The sequence below is a fragment of the Dermochelys coriacea genome, chromosome 24 (genome assembly GCF_009764565.3).
Source record: "Dermochelys coriacea isolate rDerCor1 chromosome 24, rDerCor1.pri.v4, whole genome shotgun sequence".
NCBI lineage: Eukaryota > Metazoa > Chordata > Testudines > Dermochelyidae > Dermochelys > Dermochelys coriacea.
Window position 1 is genome coordinate 7,068,716 of NC_050091.1, and position 21,411 is coordinate 7,090,126.

General features: G+C 45.7%; 1 protein-coding gene across 2 annotated transcripts in view; it reads right to left on the reverse strand.

Annotated features, from left to right (window-relative positions):
- Positions 1–15,983, reverse strand: part of LOC119847904 (hepatocyte nuclear factor 6-like) — a 39,326-nt gene extending 23,343 nt beyond the window's left edge. The window contains exon 1 of one of the 2 annotated variants that reach the window (XR_006276912.1): positions 15,743–15,983. Coding sequence is in view for 1 of the 2 variants with exons in the window: in XM_038383121.2 (XP_038239049.1) it covers positions 5,045–5,978 (934 nt within the window). In the remaining variant the exon portion in view is untranslated. Of the gene's footprint in view, positions 1–5,044; positions 6,382–15,742 lie in introns of those variants that run through there. The other variant, XM_038383121.2, reaches the window with a different exon arrangement.
- Between the last annotated feature and the right edge of the window lie 5,428 nt (positions 15,984–21,411).

Genomic DNA, 21,411 nt, shown 5'->3' on the forward strand with positions numbered 1-21,411 from the left:
ATTTGCTGGCTCTCAGGCCCTGGCTCCATGCTCCTGTCCTGACACAGCACTGAAAAATGTATATTAAAAAGTGTGTTTGTGCGCGGAGGAGGGAGATCCCATTAAGTTTTAGTTTGGTTTTAAAATTTCATTAAAACGTTTCTATTCCTCCAAGGTGAAGTTCGCCCTGCCTCAGGGGCATGGCACAAAACCTGTGCTCCATTTTCATCCCAGGGCCTTAAAGTGCTTTACAAACGTTGATCAGCCTTCACTACCCTTCCAGATGAGTGATCATCTCTATCTGGAGAGGAGGGGGAAGCAGAAGCCCAGAGAGGTGAAAGCAGCCTCCGCAGGGGGCCCCACATGCCAGGGGGAGGAACAGAACCCAGGAGTACGGTCCCACTTCATTACAGGGAGTAGCTCCTGCTGACAAGGGCTGTTTTTCTGGGGAATGTGTCACTGCGTGCGGTGCAACCGGATCTATGCAAAGTTTCCGATTTACATTGCAGGACAATCTCTGTGCAAAACCCGATACCTCGGCACGGAGGGCCCCCTTTCACAAGTCAAGATTTCGCCATGAACCCCAGCGAGCCCAGCTTCTCTTGGCAAAAAGTGCCTGGCAAAAATACCTGATGTTGAGTTCCCTCCCCGGGCCCAACGAACTGCAGCCTCCCCCAACCAGAGATTTGGAGTCCAGCCTCCTCCTGAAATAGGGATTGCCTCCATACCACAATCCTGATCCCCCTGAATGCCTCCCTGCAGCTCACTTCCCCCCGGTAATGGCGCGAGTGCTCCAAGCGGGATTGATGGGCGCGAGTCCTCTGGTGGCGCATGAGCACAGCTGCTGGTGGGCCGCAGAAGAGGGACGTGTGTGCTGTTGCATAAGGGCACAATTCTACCAGGACCCGTGCTGGGCACAACTTCAAAGTCAGCAGCACTGGAAGGTGCCCAGGTCCTTTCTGTCTCCCACGTTCGCTGGGCCAGCTCAGAGCCCAAAGCACAGGGGCTGATCTCATGGGTGGCTCTTACTCAGTGGAGGCAACAAGACTCAGGCCGGATCCCCCTCTTTGTTCCATGTTTGTCTAGGACTGGACACCGTGGGGGCCTGGTCCATGACTGGGGCTTCGAGGCGCTACGGCATAACCAAAAATAATAACATAACATATCACCGGCAGGCAGCCATCTCTGGGGTGGAAACAACCATCTAGCCTGCAGGATGTTGAACTGTGGCGGAGGGATCAAGTGAACCCTTGACATGAGACATGAGGCCATAGCTATGGAATGGGGCTCTGAAGGCAGTGACTGAAAAGGATTTAAGGATCACAGGAGACAAACACTTGGACATGAGCTAGTGTGATGCTGTGGAAAAAAAGGGCTAATGTCATACTTGGACTTAAACACAGAGAAGTAGTGAGTAGGGATGGGATTTCCCCGCTATGGGGATACTGCAGCCAGTTCTGGTGACCAGAGTTTATAAAGGATACTGAACACTTAGAGAAGGGGCAGAGAAGAGACTCAAAAATTATTTGAGGACTGGAGAAAATGCCTTATGGGGAGAGGCCAAGGGTAAGTCTACACTGCAGACCAAACCCCGCAACAGTGATTCCCAGAGGCCAGGTCAACTGATTCGGGCTTGCGCTGGGGGGCTAAAAATTGTAGTGTAGACATTCCTGCTCGGGGTCTGAAACCCCTGTCAATTTTCGTTTCTACTGACTTCGCTAGTGATTTTTATGTAGCTTGTTGTAAAATTAGGCAAATAGCTAGCAGAGTTGATGTCGCCCTTGGAAGACCTCTGCACACCCGCAGGGGTATTCATACCCCCGGTTGAGAACCACTGGTCTCGTGGAAAAAGGCAGCATGAAAACCAAATGGCCTGAAGCTGAAGCCAGACAAATCCAAGCTCAAAAAAAGGCCCCCATTATTAACAGTGCAGGAGACTAAGCATTGGACCAGCTGGCCAAGGCAAGTGGTGCCTTCTCCATCTCTTGATATCTTCAGATCAAAACGGGCTGCTTGCCTGGAAGAGATGCTAGAACTCAGCTGTGCTCCAGGAGGTCAGACTGGATGATCAAACGGAGCTGTTCTGGCCTTAAAATCTGTGAGGGCACCTCTGCTTCTCTGGGCGGGTTTTCTCATCCATGCAGAACAGACCTGGGTTTCTCTGGGGATCATCCAAAGGGCGACAGGCCCCGTGGAGCTCAGTGTATCTCTCCCAGAAGAGTGGAGATGAGCCAACTCTATTGGGGTTCAAACGTGCAAGTCCAGGGAGTATAGGAATTGCAAACTAGAGGTTTACTGCCCCAAACCTACCCCTCCAGCCGATGGGGCGGGAAGCCGAACACTTCTCTTAGCCCAGCCAAACCAGCATTGCTAACACAGGGCTGCATCTAACTCCCTGGTGCTCACCAACTCTGCCCTAGCGACAGTGGCTGCCTGCATGCAGACCAGAGTCACCGTCCGCAGGCCAGATCACGCAACACAAGCCCACAGGAACGCAGTCACAACCAACAATACTGAGAGCCATTCACCACTGCTGGGTTAACCTGGAGGCTGGTGTGCAGCAGGGCCTTCTATACCCTTCTCTGCCCCCCACGCCTCTTGGACAGCTTCATTCATGGCTGCCCACCCTGCTACAGCAGAGGGGACACAATCGAAGACAGCCACTGCTGCCCAATGTTAAGCAGCCATGGGGCTGCTCCGACAGTTCCGGGGACACCAGCTTGCATGGCTCAGTAGTCGGATCAGGACAACATAACCAACCACTCCTCTGCCATGCTTTCGGCATCACAGGATCTGGCCCTCGGCCTTCACGGTGCTAACCTCAGGGCCTGGGCACTGTGACAAGAACCCCACGCCAATGGCTTTCTTAGTCAATGCTAGAACTCAGAGGTGAGGAAAGGCCTCATGCAGCTAGTGCAGCCTCCACAGCTGTCCCCAGCCCTAAGAATAGACGTGCTTGTGGAACCACACCCAAGAGAAGCCCTCTGCTTTCCCATGAGCCCCGGCAGGAATAAACACTGTCAACGTCTCACGCCACGATCAAGGTAAAACGAGAGGAGCCAGAGGACGGAAAGCACAGCACACAACTGGAGTGAGATGCCTCTGAAAATAACTAAACACCGGATCTGAAAGCTCACGGCAGCCACCGGGGGACTTGATGCTATGGCTCAGTCCCTGAATTTGCTGCTGCTTCCTATTGCCCAGGCCTGCTCCTTCTCCTGCTAAGAGACGTCAATAAAACTCGGGGGTTGGGAGAGTCCTAGGGTGTCTAAATATCATTCTCACCAGCCACAAACACCCCCATTTTGATTCCCCTTTCCCAATGGAGCCATAAGCCTCCCAAAAGCATCATTAGCGGCTAACGAGCAAAGAGAAGCTGTTATCGGAGGGCCCTGCTGTGTCATATGATGGGACCAGGGCCGTTGTCACATGGCTTTTAATAGACATATGCACACAACCACCGCTAACTGACTCACTGGGATGAAACTCAGAGAGTTCGGGACCAGGCCAAGAGCCTGAAACATAGCCAGTGCCTCACATTGGCTTTATCTTTTAATCTTAGCTTTTCAAACGCACCATCCCTTCTGAAGATGATGGGAGAACCTCGCAAGCATGAAGGAGAAAGGAACAAAAAAAAGCAGAATCATTCCGAGCAGTCATGCAAACTCATTGAACTGCAGCGATGATATGAAGAATCACCAGCCACCAAAATTTGGGCCAAGATTTTTCAAAACCAAGGATGACAGTTAGGCTCCTAGATCCATATTGAGGCCACTAAATAAATAGTCTCATTTTTGGAAGCGCTAAACACTCACCAGCTCCCAGCAGTAATGGCTGGGGGAAAAAAAATCAGGCCAATTATTTAGGAGCCTAAATAGGCATTTAGGAGACTCGCTTTGGATAAGGGTCAATCCTCAACTGGCCTCGATTCAGCAAAGTCCCTCCCTACAAAAGGATATTAGTTTCATTGATTTTAATGAGACTTTAGCACACATTTAATGATAATCCTGTGCTTAAGAGTCTCCTACTTCAGGACTTAAGTCAAGCTCTAGACTATTAGGGGGAGAAGCCCCTACACCAGGTTATCACATCACTGCAGGGTTTCTTACACCTCCCTCTGAGGCATCTGGTGCTGGCCCTAGTCAGTTACTAGGATAGATGGGCCTTGGGATTGATCCAGCCTGGCTTGCCTAACCAGGACTCTGGGGTAAATCAGGATTGCGCCACTGAAGCCAATGGGAGTCATGCTGGTTTATACCAGCTAAAATTCCGGCCCGCACTTTAGAAAATCTTGGGGGTTTGGGTCAATGAAAAAGGCCGTCCCCTCCCATCTGTTGCAAGGGGGCAGCACTGTAAATCCTCCATCTGTGGAGTTTCTCCCCTACAGCTTCCTCCCACTGACCCTACAATAACAACAGCAGCCCAGAAACATCGCTGTCTTCAGTGCTATTTGGACCCCATCCAAAGCTCCCTGAAATCAGTGGAGACTCCCATCAGCTTTGGCTCAGGCTTCCACGCCACGGGATATGGTACACAACCATTGAGAACAAGGTCTCCATCTTGACTGTGAGCTGAGACATTCAATCACACCATGGCAACACGAGGAGCAGCAATAGGCTACGGGGTGAGGTGACAAAATGGCTTTACCAGCATAAAGGGCAGAAGGCAGGTGGAGAAAAGAAGATGAAGCCCCTTGTGTGTATGTTGAAACCACCCCGAAACAATACAGGGGAATGCAGGAGAGGGAAGGCATCCGGAGATTCCTTTGCAACCCAATCACCCCCACCCCCCATAATGTGGGCATGTACATTGCAAGTTCTAATCAATAGCTCTGATCTGTATTCCAAGCAATAAAGGCTCGGGGTGTAATTATTCGTGCATTGCGGCTTCATTCAGGCCTTCCAGTTTGCAAAGAGATTAGCAGAGTCACAGAGCTGGTGACCTTTGCTCTCTCTCTCTCTCTCTCTCTCTCTCTCTCTCTCTCCCCAAAATCAAGAGGCAGCTCCATATATCCCTGTATTGTTCCAGGCTCAGTTCCTGTTCATGCTCATAAAAAATATCTTACCTTCTAACCTTAAAGCTGCCATTCTCTGAAACTCAGGCTCCTGCAGCCAGCGCCACATCCTTTTGAAAGTCTCCCTCCCGGACTTGAGCTTGCTCCAGGGCTTAGGGTTCCTGAGGAGGTCTGACAAGGTGCCTTGAGACCGGCACAACACCCTCTCGGCAAAGATGGCCTGGGGGATGCTGTATCTCTTGAGCTCAGCGATGATCCGCTGGGCCACTTCTTTGGTGTTGATCTCCTCCAGCTGGCTGGAGAGGACAGTAGTTTGGGTGGAGATGGGCTGATTGGGTCTGGAATTCACGTCCGGCCGGGCATGGACATAGTGGTGCTGGCCCATGCTGTTGGGGGATCCCATGGTGGAGTTCTGGGAGGGGGAAAGCTCCCTGGAAAAGTGCTGGTCGATCCTGCCAAACATGGCAGGATGGGCTTCGAAGTTATTGGCCGCCACCATCTTCTCGTTGCCCAAGTGTCCGGCAGAGTGGCTGTAGCTGTGCATGGGGGTCAGGTTCGGGCTGGGCAGGGACGACAGACTCTGCCCCATGCCAAGATCCTTGTGGTAAGGGCTGTAAAAGTTAGCAGCGGAACCCAGGGCCCTTTCTTCCCTCATCAGGGTGAAGCTCCCAATCACGTTGCCCACCGGCAGGCACTGGTGGTGATGGTGCTGGTGGTGGAATTTCTCGTGCAGCGGCTGCAGGGGGGTCAAGGTGGTATAGCTGTTGGTGGCCCCAGTGGGCGAATCCCCACCAAAGCCAAGCCCCGGGTGCAAAGAGGTGGCCAGGTGGTGCTCAGCTCGGTGATACTCACTGCCGTCCAGCACCGAGGCCACCAGAGAAGGTCTGGAGAGAGCGGAGTGTAAAGCTCTGCCTTGGCTGTGCATCAGCTCCTGCTCCTGGCTGGACATGTCTCCGGTGTTCTCCAAACCCAGCTGGACATTCATGGCTGCTGGCTAGTGCATCCTCTCTTTATCTACTTTGCGACTCATTAATCTTTCGGTTCTTGAGTGTGGGGAAGGGCTTGCCAGATTTCAAGGGGGTCTGAGGAAACCTCTCTGCCTTTATTAGAGGAAGCCCCCTCTGTATTTAGCGACCAGATCTTGTCTCCAGTGTGGGAAATCTAACATCCACTGGACTCGGTTGCAGCCCCAGGAAGACAAGGGCTTATCATTTCTCCCCAGCCCACAAACAAGCCCCCTTCAAACTGATCAGAAACTGGACACATTCTAACCCAATGCTGGATGGATTTGGGGGAAGGAATGGGGGGAGAGGACGGAGGCTGGAGGATTCCCCCACCCCCTCCCTTTAAACCCCAATCAAAGTGAGAAAGTTCATGAAGAACCTGGCTTACCTAGTGCCGGCTCCTGCTTTTTCTAGGCATGGGGGGGGAGGGGGAGGGAAGTAAAAATATAAACAAATAAAATAAAAACAAACAGCAACAACAGTAATAATAAAGAAACGAAAATCAGCAGCAGGGGTTCAGATCCCCCCTTCCTGAGCTTTCAGCAGAGGGGCTCCTGCGTCTGAGAATTTGGAGAGGAAAGAAAGGTCTTCTCTTCCCTGATCATTCAGCCCTTTTAAGATAGTCCAGGAGATCTCCAGCAAAGTGCTTCCAAAGCAGCAGCAGGCTCCAGCAACTAGCTACTGTCTGTGTTTTGGTGGTGTGGAGGGGAAGGATTAGATCTCTCTCTTCCTCTGTTTTTAATAGGTGTAGCTCAAAACAGTCCCATCCTCTTTGTCTGCTACACACTCACACACACACTGATCTCCTTCCTCTCTCTCTCTCTCCCTCCCTCCCTCCCTCCAGAGAATACTGCCCTACTCCAGCCCATAGCTACTCTCATCGATTTCACTAGCAAACACTCCGCTTTCCTGCTTCTCACACGTCACAAAGCCTAAAATCTGACAGATGTGCAATCAGCCACCAACCTGATTTAACCCGATCGGGCCCGGCTTCGAATTCGGCCGACAGAGCGAAAAGGGGCTGGGGGGGAGAGGGAGGGAGCAGCTTGTTGCAATACTTCGTGGCTCAGGGTTAAAATGTATATTTAATACTCCCCCCTCAGATATTTATATCTATCTTATATCTATCCAACTGAATAAATACACCATATCTGTCTAGCTTTACACTGCTCCCCATCCCCGTGGTATCTGAGCCCCTTCCACGTCGAACCAACAGCGAAGTCCCTAGTGGATTTCAGGATATCTCTGTCTCTCCTCTGTATAATACCTGTATTTTTGTAATGCCTCTCTCTTATGTATGAGATCACAAATAATCTATATAGAGTCTGTATTTAAATATAGATTAATCTATACAAACCCACCTAGAGAGTCTATGTGGAAGCTTGGGTTATAAATCTATATAAAGCCACACAACTGTGTACATTCTTATATTTTTTGTGATTTACCTACCTTTTGTAGGTTTCAGAGTAGCAGCCGTGTTAGTCTGTATTCACAAAAAAGAAAAGGAGGACTTGTGGCACCTTCGAGACTAACAAATTTATTTGAGCATAAGCTTTCGTGAACTACAGCTCACTTCATCGGATGCATTCCTTATGTAGGAGACCCATAAAAAAACCCTATGTAAATCTAAATAGTATAGAAATTGCAAATGCATGTTCCTATATTTTTGTGATTTCTCTTTTATATAGAACTCACCCCCAAAAAATCTATATATAATATATACAAATCTAAATATATAAATCACACATACATATTCACCTCTCTGCCTTTCTTATATGTTAGATGGGGAAAGTATGACTATCCAAGCTATGAGAATTTCATAACCTTTCACACAGTATAAGGGGACACTTAATTAGCCACAGAGCTGAAAGGCGGTTTAAACTGGACTCATCCGTTTTAAAATCATTCCTGTCCGACCAATAATGATCCCACGGAGCCAATAACGTGAGATTTTTTAAAAATATTAATAGCTTCTAAATATTCGTAACCCTCTGTATCTATGTTCTGCAAAATGCCGCCACCGAATCTCCTCCCCTTATACTCACAATGATTTCAACTGAAACAATTACAAAAGTAGATAACGGCGGCCCTTGGACAAAGTAAAAACTCGCCAATAGTCCCCCGGAATATAGATTAATTGGGGGAACATCCTAACTCCCTTTTATGCATGGATCTCAGACCTAGTGAAATTGAAACAGATTCATCCTGTTGTCTGATCTAAGTAAGTGTATTCAAATAGGCATCTTAATAAAATGATGATAATGATAATAGGCGAGCAAAGGGGCGTCCGGAGGGCTACAGACACAGGGACCCAGAGAAGTCAGTTTATGGTTGGCAGTTTCTTCAAAGGATCTTAAAAGCTCCAGTTGCAAGGGAGGGCTGTGGGGTTTCCATTATGATCCGTAGCTGCTGTATCCTTCTCTCCAGCTGGAGCCTTTATGGTTCTCAGTAACCTGGAGAACTCCAAGTATTAAGTTCCATGGAACATTTCTGAATATTTACCCTCTTTTCTTCAAAGAGACACCATTGAAGTAATCAGTGCAGTATGCAGTAACCTAGGAAGCCAGAGTAAAAAAGAGAGAGAGAGAGAGACTGGGGAGACTGGTTGTTTAGTGAAGAGTGGGGAGGAAGTTAGGATTTGGTGTGCGGGGTGGGGTGGACACACTCCACAAATGTGTGTTCCCCCCCCCCACGCCCCAAATCTCACCAAGTGCGCTCTGGGAAATTGTATAATCTGCTCTGCATTTTAACCGGTCCAAGGAGGCAGGATTGTCCCTGTCCAAAAAAAACCCAACAAACCCAACCAACCAACCAACCAAACACAAAAAAAAAGCCCCAACCAACAAACCGATTTCCAGCCGCTGGATTAAAAGATGGGCTCATCTCCCTGTTTAAAAACCAATAAAACAGCTGCAGAGAGTGGACCGGGAACTGCACGTGCTCCTGTGGGGTCAGTGTGAACGGAGAAAGAAGGGGAGTGTGTGTGAAACAGACGAGGTAGATCTGTGGGAATCACAAACACTAACCTCTTCCATTGGGCTCCCTGCTGTAGGGCTAAAATGGGGGAGCTGGTGTATATGGTGTGTGTATGTGAGGGGGTGGGGATTGTTAGAAAGGGAAGAGGCTACATGAGAGATCCGGGTGTTGTATTGGAGGGAGGTTCATGGCCACTCAGGGAGGGGAGAGGCTCAAGGGCTACTATTGTCATAGCCCTTGCTGGTCGAGGTCAAGGGTAGAGGCTCACAGCCCTGGAGTCAGACTCCCTAGATCACCTGGGTTCCAGCTGGTAACCTGAACTCAGTCCCGCCTGACTTCCCCACCTCCCAGGGCAACACACGCTACCCACACAACATTACCACATTTCAACCTAGCGCACAATGCATCACAAAAATGCTCCAACCACCCCCCCTTCCAAAAAAACCCACCCTCTGACCCAGAGAGGCAATCCCCCCCCGCCCCATAATCCTCTCTCCTCTGTGGCTAATGGTTTTGTTGTGATGGGTTGAGAGTCTGGGGGATTTTTTCCCCCTCTAGTTGCACTTTGTGTGTCTAGCTGCAAAGCAAAACAGGCCCCGTGGAGGCCAATCGATGCGCAGCTCCTGGCAGATTTTCCAGAGAGATCAGCTCGCGTTTAGACAGAGACGGCTCCCTGGCTGGGGTCTGAGCCCGGGTAGTGGTAATTTTCCTCTCTTCCCAAGTGTTGAACTGAGGAAGTTTTTCGTAGGCTGCCCTGTGGTTAACGTGACTGCAGCCTCGGATACTGCCTTTACAAATCTGCCCCTAACGACTACAGGGCTCTCGGAGGAGCTGTTCAAACCGTAGGTGCTGAAGGGGCTTGGGGCGAACGAACTGGTGTCGGGGAGGGAGGGGATATTTACAACATATCCAAAAATCAAAGTCACCACATAGATCCAAAGGGGCTCGGATGGAAACAGCAAATACAGGGACTTTCTCTTTAAAAAAAATCATTTTGCTAAACCAAAGCTTCCGGACAGGAACGCAAAATATATTTTTGTTGTGTCTACATGGAAACAAAGCTGAATTAAGAAGCGCGTGTACCCCAGACAAACACTCACATGCAAACCGGGCACCTCTCCCACTGAAACTGAAATAACTGCAGGCTTGGGGAGTTTTTAAATTATTTGGGGACGCAGGCAAGAGAGAGAGATGTCAAATGGGTTCAGTTTATACTTAGAAATATATGATCTCACTGGTTTTAGAAGAAGGTGCACTCTTATTTATTCAGAGGGAGAAGCAGTTTAGATTTCAGCTTGCAACAATGGTATCAGGGTCATGTTTGATCTCCGACTCCAAAAGCAGAGAAATGCCAGCAGAAGCTGCAAGTCATCTCTCAGAAATCCACGTTTTGCAGGGGCACCTCTTAGCCACTGGAATTTCCCCCTCCCTCGACACTTTCCTCTCATTTCATCCCATGATAAAATGGCCAAAAAAGAGGTTTTGTTGTGGATGCCAACATGAGGTTACTAACTTTATTCCTGGTCAGAACTGTACCAAAAGAGGCGTATTAGATTTCCAGATCATAGTGTTTTAAATAATTTGAAATGGCATTTCTTGGTGTATAACCAAAATGAAACACACACACCCACCCCATACTCCAAAACACATAGCTATTTAAAAGTCTATTACTATAGTCTTTATTTTTTAAAAAAAGTGTAAAAAGGGGTAAATCAAACTTAAAATGACTGGCACACTTAAAATACACGGAAATACTGCGATTGTAAATTTATCGCGCCTCCCAAATGACTTCAAAGATACCAATCAATTGCCTTTACGGTGGAGACAAACGTTGCCATATCTATATGCCAGCTGAACCTAATTATGAAATAATATCATACTCCCGAGTTTCCCACAGCTCCTGTGAAACTGTATATGGCGCCTACACAAATACTTCAAGGCACTAGCCTCATCAGTTTGGTTTTTAGCTCTTCTGAACAGAGTTTAAAACACCATTTAGTTGATTAATTGCTTTTTATTGATCAATTTGCTGTTTGGCACGAACATTGGCTCTTTCACTGAATATATTGAAATACTTTCCCTAGCCCATTAAAAGACACAAAATAATTTGTTTTACAATTTGGTTGGCTCCCCCACCCCACCCCCCATGCCTAAGCAGAAAATACAGGCTCTCTCAGTTATCATTCACTTCAAGGAAATGAAGTTGTGTTTAATGCAATTTAGCCCCCTTAAAAATGAAAATTGCATTACATAAATTTAATATTTCTCCTCTTTAGAGCTTTTCAGAAATAGTAACTAACATTGTTAATGAAATGCCAGCCAACTTTCTCCTGTTGTTCGTCAGATCTAGCCTCCACAGAGGACGGATGGTGTAAAGAGCCCTAATGTATTTAGGGAATTTATTTCAAATTGTTTAAAAATAAGTATGCTCAAAGCTAAAATAATATAAAAGAAACCCATCCTAGAAACAAGAATAGATTTTTAAAGGAATTAAAAGGCACCGTTTCGGGGGCAAATAATCGCCAGTCATATTTTTTAAATGCTCAAAATAACCAGGAATGTAACATTTTAGATGCAAAGGAAGAAAGTTGTCAGAACTCGGCATGTCCTTGTTATAACAATGAGAGTTCGAGATTTGTTTCATGTAAGTGTGTTTATTATTTAAAAGGCTCAGTGCATATGAGAGATGCGTTTATTCAGAGGTCTACATTATTCAGAGGTCTATCCAGTTCAGCTGAATAGATGTTTAACCACGAACACTTCAAATTTTCAAACTCGCAGTGATCTAAAGAGATAAAACATCCTGTGATAATTGGATTGTGCCTATGTGATATCTATATCTATCTACACACACACACACACACCATCTATACACACACACAAATGCACCTATATGGATGCCCATGCACCTACACATCAAATTTCACACCCACACAGGGACATTTAAATTAGGTCTAAAGTCAATTTAAAGAGGAGAAAAAATCATTTCGCTGTTTCTCAAATAATATTCACTTTTGAAAGCTCGTTGAGTTGTTTGCATTTACTCATTTTAAGTAATCTTTCAACAAATGCCAACTCTTTGGGAATTATGCTGAAGCCTTTAAAAAACTACCTTTCCCTTAACAACTCTGCCCCAGTCAAACAAATACAACCTGACACAATGAAACCACTTGGCAAGTTGGTAGTTAATTGATAGGAGAGCTACGGGTTTAAAAGGAGAAATTTAAAAATAAAAACTTCATCAATAAAAAAATCAAAGTTCTGCAGGATATTGCGAGGCAGCCCCCAAAATAAAAATAAATATTAAATAGCTACCTAGTGAAAGACTCAGAAATTCACTCTCACCTGATAAACAAATATTAACATGACTCAATATTTAAAGCAGCCCTCTGGCGCTGGGGAGTTTCTGATCTCATTTACACCATACTATGAACCCGTTTCAGGAAAGTCAGTGAAGTTTACATCTGTGTAAACGAGATCAGAATCCGTCCAACCCATTTTGCAGTGAGACATCACAGCAGTTACAGAAGATGAAATATAGAATTAAAGTAGCAGACAAGAACAATCTGAAACACCATCTAATTATCAGTGGCTACTGGTATTATCAGTTGAAAAATGTAAAGTGGTTGTAATTACACAAATATTCTGTGGATCTGATTCAATAGAGATCTGAAAATTATATATATATATATTTAATAATATATATAATTACATATATTGATTATTCAGCTTTTTATAGAAGCAAGCTATACAGAATATCCTATATATAATGAAGACATAGATAAATATTGAGTATTTTAAATAATAAAACATAAAAATGATAAGTGATACTATTTGAGAGGAGAAAAATATTAACTTTGCACAAACAGGCTTTTAAATAAGCCAAGAAAAGACCACTCAGTACAAAGAGGGGAAAGTGACTCCTGGCCATTCAGAACTAATGTAACTATAACACGACACATCCACAAATAAAAAAAAGAGAGAGAGAGAAAATTAGTACAGCTCCTTTCCTCTCCATTTAAAGTTCCTAATAAAAAGCAGAGTGAATTATCTTGAAGTCAGGGAAATTTTTTTACAAATTTGGTAAGCTGTTAACCTTTAGAGGCTATAAAAGTGGCTGTAAGTAAAAAAAGGAGAATTTAACTTGATTTAATGTAATCAACATTATTTAAACTATTCCCTGGACTATTCCCCAATGTAGTTTACCTTACAGATAAAGGAAATAGCAGGGAAGGAAATTGAATTACATTCCTATATTTGCCATGCTATGGATCAAGTTCCTGACAGCAAGGAGGTGAAGTATCTGCCCCAGCTATGAATCATTTTGCATTTACAGTATTTTATGTTTCTTAATAAATACTACTTCTATTGGGTTAAGCTTTAATTTGGACGCTATTACAGTGGAACCCATGGCTCTTCGAGGCTGTTTAAATCTGATCAATAGAATATTGTAATAAAGTATCCCTTAATGAGAGTGCAATTAACAATGGCCGAGAGATGACAAAACGTCTGCGTTCACTGGGGAGTTTGCTTCTTGTTTTAACCAAAGATCTTTAATATTGTTCAAACTTTTTATTCTATAATTTGTTGGGAGCCCCCTCTCCCCCTTTTGCCTTAAAACTCCAGGGAAGAGAGTTAATGGTTTTTAAATCAACTTGGTGCAAACTTTCTCCTCTTTGAAATATCAGTGCTGCATTAAAGGGATCAATAGGGATTTTGTGGTGTTGTCTTCACTAGATCCTTCAGCAAGACCATTTATTTGGCTGCTAAACAGAGATGATGCCTTTTGCTTGTGGCAGGGGGGCTAAAAGGGGCTTATGCTTCAGCTGTAAGTTGAAGGCAGGGGAAGCTAAAGGTTATAGGAGACCTTAGCCAAACCTCGCAGTAGGGTTCATTATAGTGAACCCCTACATCAGGGGCTTGTGTAGTGATCATTCTAGGGAACTGCAGAAAGTAGATCCGAGTCAGGGAATGGGTTGCTTTTATTCTTTTTCATTTCTAACCAGCTAGTGAGAGCCCTTTGCCTTTTTGTATTCCTCCTCTCCACATTGATTTCCATCCTGTCTATTGATCTGCGGCACAATATTGCACCTCATGCACTTTTTAAAAAACGCTCGGTCATTTCCATCTTTAATAGTGGGAGCCAATTTATTGTTTTCTCTAAGCCCCTCAAAAAAACAAACAAAACTAGGAAACTTTAATGGATCCGTTTAGATCCCTGGTTCCCCGCCCACCCCCCTTTCATCTTTGATGCGTAGGTAAGAAATGTATTTTAAAGCAAGGTTGTTTCTCCTCCCCCACCAAGCCCTAAAACCTTTGCTAAAAGCATGGGTGTTGTGTGCGCACGGATCTACCAGTTGAATCAGAAAAAAATAAAATAAAATGCAGATGTTGTAAGAATCGCAGAGATTTTATATCGTCCCTAAATGAGCTACACATTTGTCTTGTTTCTCTTGTGGATCATTCTGTGGTTAATTTCTCTAATGCTGTGTATGCAAGACAGTTCCCTAGATTTGGTTGCAGGGATGCTGTAGTAGGAAACCAGATAATCTGCTAAATTCAGATCTCTTTAGATGTATTCCACCCCCCCAGCCCCCCCCCCCAAAAAACCCTACAGTTTGGTCCATCCAAACGCTGCTCGATCTTTTTTTACAGGTGAATGTGTGAGAGAGTCTGTGCTCAGCTTAGGAAAGATTCTGTCCTGATCATAACAATAAAATCGAAGAGCTTCCGCCCTCAGTGCTAAATGCAAAGCTGGTGGAGACAGAACAGGCTGGAATTTTAACCCCAACATTCACTGTGATATTAACATGACCATTCTGCTTCGTGGGAGGGGCGGAGAGGGGTGTTAATTGCGGAGAAGGTCATGCTAAAAGAAACACAAAGGGGGGGGGTGGGAAGTGAGATTTTACAGTACGGTTTCCCGCAAGGAAAATACACGTCACCATATGCAGCCACAGATGCATATTGACTGGTCTGCTCTGGCTCCCAGCTGTGTGTGCGTGTGGAGGGGAATAGTTTTTTTAAAAGGGGGTGTTTTATATAACAATCAGATTCTAACTCCTTGCGAAATAAAGAGCTCAGGACTAGCAGCAATTGTAGGTTTTCTTTTACCCCCCCCCCACCTCTGAAGGGAATTTTGTAAAATTCCCCATTAAGGTAAGGACGAAGCAAGGGGGAGTGGGATCGACCTTCCTCTATTCCTTGCCTTTGTCCTATGAAAGTAGCAAAACCAGGTTTCTAGAGAGCAGCAGGAATAAACCAAGAGGCTAATTGCTGGAGTATGTACTTTACAGCCCAGGAAAACAAGAGAGACGGGGGGGGAGGGAAGGGAACCAGACGCTCGCTACGTGTGATGGGCTGCCTGCTCTCCATCCAAACCTTTCACCTGACCCCCAGCTCTCTGATTAATCCCCTCCGCCCCGCCCCCAATTAGAGACCCGAGCCATTTATTTTCAAGTACACTCACAGCTACTGCCTCCAAGGTCTGGTGGAATCCAGACCTCTGCCTGCCTGGCAGCCCCACATCTTCCCCAAAGAAGAAACCACAAGTCCAAGCTGGCTCCCAAAGTTTCCACCGCCTCCCACTTGCCTGTGCTTGAATCAACTGGGGAAGGGGCGAGAATCTCTATCAAACGTTGAATTTGTGGCTAGGTTCCTGCTACTTCAGTCTGGGTCCCCACCCCCTTTCTCCCAGTGCTTCATAGGGGTCCAGCAATCTGCAGCTGCCTCTTTGCTACATGCTCGTCAGAAATTCTCACGATCTCACCTCCGCTTATTCGCCTCCCTGTGATTCTTCTCCTGTCGACCCATGGCTGGGTCTCCTGCTTTCTGATGAAGGGACCCAGGAACTCCTGCCCCTGGGATATTCTGTCTCTGCCCTCCTCCTGCAGCTTTTCCTTGCCAGTAAAATAAAATGAATCCACCTTTTGCTTCCAAAGGTGTCCTTCTCTTCTGGGGATCTCTCCCCCCACACCCGCCCAGTTCCTGGCTAATCAAGATGTTAACGAAGAGAGATTCCAATCAATAGATTCAATCAGAAAAGCAGAAATGTTCATACTTTCACTTCCCAAAGCTCCCCCTCCCCCAGCACACACAGCTCTTATCAGCTAATGAAAACAAATAATCATTAGAGGATAATTTGACAATCCAATTTAATTATTCCTAAACCAGATATGAGCATTTCCAGTGGGCTAGCTGGAGCTAGAAAGATTTTTCTTTGATGGTATTTTGCAGGGGGTGGGGATTTTTTCAGAGCTGAGTTTGAAGGATGTAGTCAGTTTCATAGCATCTTCTTGCAAGCCACAGAGCATGTGGAAAAATCCGGATTTAGCCTTTGCTAGTTCAGCCTAACACATTTTCAGATGTATGTGCATGCATCCTTACACATGGCGTGTGAAACCCATATAGCATTACATTTCTGATTAACCCTATTTGATTTTTTTATGAGTTTGCTAGGCAGAGTTTACTTGCCTTGTCCCTAGAGGAAAAAGGTCACATGGAAAATGTTGATTTTTCTAATAAAATAATTATGAAATATTGGCTGAGATTAAAAAAAAAACCCGCAAGCAAACAAGGAGACAAGCAAACCCATGGAGTGATGGTTAGATGAACTACAATGGGAGAGCATCAACTCTGGGTTATTACTAATTCCTGATCAGAAAGAGCCATCCATCCCACCCTGTTGGGATCTGGCACTTTAAGGGAGGTATGGACGGTTAGTCAGATACAGAAGGAAAGTTAAATAAATTCTGGATTGCGAGATCTCTGAGGCTGGGACTATCTGTGTTACATTTCAATAGTCCCTAGTACAGTGGGGCCCTGATCCAGGCTGCTCAGTGCTATTACAATACAAACGATCAATAAGAATAAATCCTTGTGTGACTTTCTTTACGTTTGTTTCCCCAAGAAAAAAAATGGATGGAAAAAAATACATTGGGAGGATGACTTGCACTCTTTCATGAGGTATAATAATTAGATAAAGCATTGGATGAAAAATAAACCCCAGTGAAATGACCATAAACCACAAGGGGAGAGAGCTTTTATGCCTTAATAGGGAAGAAAATAAGAGAATGGGTGTTAACACTTAAACTAAAGATAAAGTATAAATTCCCACTTAGGTAGCATTACCTTGTCCCTTGGAAATCTGTGTATCAAAGGCCCTTTTGTTGTGTATAGCATGCTACATTATTTTCTGGGCTACATCTTTTCTAAGAGACATTGCAACCAAGGGCAAATTACTTCCCTGTCCAGTTATAAAACACAAGCATTAGGGATTTTGAATGGGAACAATGAGTGGGGCTAGCCTGTTAGAGAAGGCAGTGATCAGTGGATTAAGCACTGACCTGTGATTCAGAGTAGCTGGGTTTTATTCCTGCTGTAACTTAAGCCATTTTGCCTCGGTTTCCCCTCCCACCATTTGCCTTGTCTTCTCTACCTAGATTGCAGCAAGAGCTGTCTCTTACTAGAAGTTTATACAGCACCTGGCACAATGGGGTCCTGATCTCAACTGGTGCTAATAAGGGCTACTGTAATACAAGTAAACAGTAATATAACGCACACATAGCTAGTGGGTGTTATATCTCTCATCTACCTCATTCTTTTGGGATCTGAATGCTAACAGCAAAGAAGTTAGTTCAAAGAGTTGTTTGCCAGATACGCTAGTCTAGGCCCAACATTTAGGTCGGGGTTGTTTTTTTTTTTAACTGCCCAGATTAACAACAGAAATAATTAAAAAACCCAGCAAAAAGTGTTTTGTTTAAATCATTATTTAAAGAGGCCTCTGCCTTGCTGGAAACCACAGCTGTCTATTTATCTAGCCCCTCTGTTTTTTCCCCAGCACTGACCTATCACAGAAGGAAAGCATTTAAAACAGCATTGTGCTAAATGGTCCATTGAAGTCAATGGGAACTGGCCCATTGATTTCAATGGGCTTTGGATGCAGTCCCATGAGACCCAGAAAGTGAAACAGGCTAGAATCAGGGCCTTGAAATCGACTGAGCAAGAGTCACCATCCTAGCTGAGTGAAATGCAAACAGCACAGATGGTGAAAAGTCAATGGGAATTTTGAATTTGTTTTAATACTCCAAGGCACAGAAAGTAACCTAAGCAAGGATTCCCCGCCCCCCATTATACAGGTCTGAGGCCTGATTTCTGTTAATTGAGACAGTCACAGGGAATCCCCAGTGTGAGTACTGATAATCAGGTGGAAGCTACTGCTCAAGGAGTGAGAGACTGTCAGGAAAGGGGCTGCGGCCTGGTTAGACAATTAGACCTGACTGTCCTTTTCATATAGTCTCAAATCACAACCAAGGAGAGGGGAAGTTTGCCAGGAAAAAAAACAACAGGGTGCTATTGGGAAAACCAAGGCTAATTAAGAGCATGTTCAAATGACCACGTTGCAAATATATGGGAGTCCGATTCATTGCTCTTTACTCAGGCAGGCCCTGATACAGCAAAGCACTTCAATGTAATAACTTTAATGGAGTTTAAGCAAATGTTTAAAGTTAAGCACCTGTTTAAGAGCTTTGCTGAATCAGGACTTCAGGCCTTACTCCCAGTGATGTTCATGGAAGTTTTGCCTGAATAATAATAATCCCTAGGTCTTATCATCTGTAGACCTCCAAGGGTTTTACAAAGGAGGTGAGTCTCATGATCCACATTTTACAGCTGGGGAAACTGAGGCACAGAAAGGGGGGGAAAACTGTGGTCACCCAGCAGCACAGGTCTCCAGAGCGCTAGGCCAATGTAGTAAGTACTCACAGTAAGACTCAACTCTAGAAGGGCTATTAAACTTCATGCTTCAGGATTTAAGCTAATCTAACAATTAGAGACCAGGATGAGACCTTCACTGGGGTGGGAAGGGAGGTATAGAGTCTCTCACATCTGCCTGCTGTCGGGTTCTGGCACCATCCTCTGACACATCGCTGTCAGAGACAGGACACTGGGCTAGATGGATGCTGGCCCTGATCTAATCTGGCAGTCCCTACTGGTATGCTCACATTGAAGCCTGGGACTCACAATAGCAGAGTGTCAAGCCCACCCAACCCCACTGCTGCTGGGAATATGGTGCATGGGATAGCTGCTAGAGGACTGCTTAGGTGGTTAGCACTTGTCTCTCTTCAGGAGCTGCCATGTCCACTCTGCTATTTTTAGCATGCTAGCTAGAGCTGAGCTAGCACAAGTTTGTTTCCCTGGGCTGGGAGGCTCGTATGTCTACACTGAGCCTGAGCACTAACTCAGGGCTGAGCCCAACCCCCTTCTTCCGTCCACACACAAATCAGTCTGACTTAGGTCGGCAAGGACTCAGAACCCACTTCGTAGGACCCTGCTGAAGGAGGTGGGGTGGGGACTGGGTGGGTCAGAGCCCAAGTCCTGCTGAGATTTGGGTTCAAGCCCTGTCATTGTGCAGTGTGGACACAGGGCAAGCCTCAGACCTGAGTCAGAAGGTCTGGTTAGTGAAGTATGGACACAGCGGCACAGCCGTGAGACCCAGGTCCAGCAATTGTAATCCAGGTTTACAATGCAGTGTGGATGCTCACGCATGGATTGGGAAACACCAAATCCACAAGCCCGGGTCCCACAAACCGGGGATTAGTGTGCAGTGTATATACACCCTCAGCTCCAGGCCTGCAAACACATTCTCTGAGAGTCCCATTGAAATCTGTCGGATTCATTGGGCAAGGAGCACTGGATCCTAAATTATCTCCATGCTGGGCTGCTTCCTTGATTAAAAGATCATTTATATATTGCCTCTTCAATAGCTTTTAAAACCCCTTTGCACTCTCAGTCAGAAATAACACTCAGGGTCTAACCTGTAGTAGCAGGAGCTGGTGACATCTGGCCCCACGTACTCTTGCAGTTACTGAATGATTAGCAAGGATCTCTGTCATTTCCACTGCGTGTTTGTGGTATTGGAAGGCTGATATAGGCTGCATTCCCCCTCCAAGAGTTTTGCTACGGCTGTTCCCCTCCCTTAATACAGTCACTTGAAGGTACCACAAATAGACATGCTTTGCTCTTTCTAAACAACCTAAAGACAGGGCCTGGAAACGGCTAGTATGCATCTATACGCCGTATCTGGCACCTCTCTGAAGCTACTATCTTGTCCTCCAGCAACTTGCCTTTTCATTTTAATAGACAGAGTAAGTTCCTAGGTGCTACAGTTGCAAAGATGTGATGCCTACAGTCCCAGGAGATCTGTTCCCCCGGTCTACTCCAGGAAGGTGAGGGTCTAGTGCAAGGAGCGGGCCTGGTTGGCTGGGAAGTTGCACACAAGGTGAGCTGTTAGGTGTGCTCCCCAAGATGGGCAACCAGGAAAAGGCATTTCAAAAATACACAGGATGTTTTAAAGTGGGGAGGGGTGTTGCTGGTCTCCTTGACCCCTGGGCAGTGGAGTTCACAATTGTGACCAGTGCAGCCACGGCTGCAGGGAATAGGGCATTGTGGGACAGCTGCTGGAGAACTTTTAAGGTTGACATAGATCACGCAGTGTCTACACTCACACTGCGTCCATCTCAGTAGGTCAACCAGGGCTCAGGGCCGTTTGGGGAGGTGGTTTTACTGTGTCACCGTAGACCAATTTGAGTGTAGAAACCCGCACAGATAGATTCAATGCAAGGTGACCTAGGTCGACCTGACTCAGTAGGGTTGACCAGTCTGCAGAGAGCCTGGGACAATAGCACCAAGAGGTGTGAACTGCCCCATCCATCACACTGAGGGGTTAACTCAGATGCCCAGTTATAAGAATTTAAAATTGTTAACTATTTCACTCCTGGTGTAAGAACGGAGGGGGGGAGGGGTGTGCATGTGACAGAGCTGCACAGTTTACTGTGAGAGATGTCTCCTTTCAGTATCATAATAACAACACCCCCCTTCTCCCCCCAAGTGCTTTTCAGCCAGAGAATGGGCTTCAGGCATTGGGAACGGTAACATACAAAAGCCAGTAGGAGAACACTTCAATCTCCCTGGACACTCAATGACAGATTTAAAAGTAGCCATCCTTCAACAAAAAAACCAAACCCTTCAAAACCAGACTTCAAAGAGAAACTGCTGAACTACAATTCATTTGCAAACTTAACATCAATTTGGGCTTGAATAGGGACTGGGAGTGGCTGGCTCACTACAAAAGCAATTTTCCCTCTCTTGATATTGACAGCTCCTCATCAATTATTGGGAGTGGACCACATCCACCCTGACTGAATTGGCCTTCAGCATTGGTTCTCCACTTGTAAGATTACTCCCTTCTCTTCATGTGCTAATATATATTTATGCCCGTATCTGTAATTTTCACTCCATGCATCTGAAGAAGTGGGTTTTTTACCCACGAAAGCTTATGCCCAAATAAATCTGTTAATCTTTAAGTTGCCATCAGACTTCTTGTTGTTTTGTGAGTACAGATTAACACGGCTACCCTTCTGATAAAAGGAACGCAGAAGC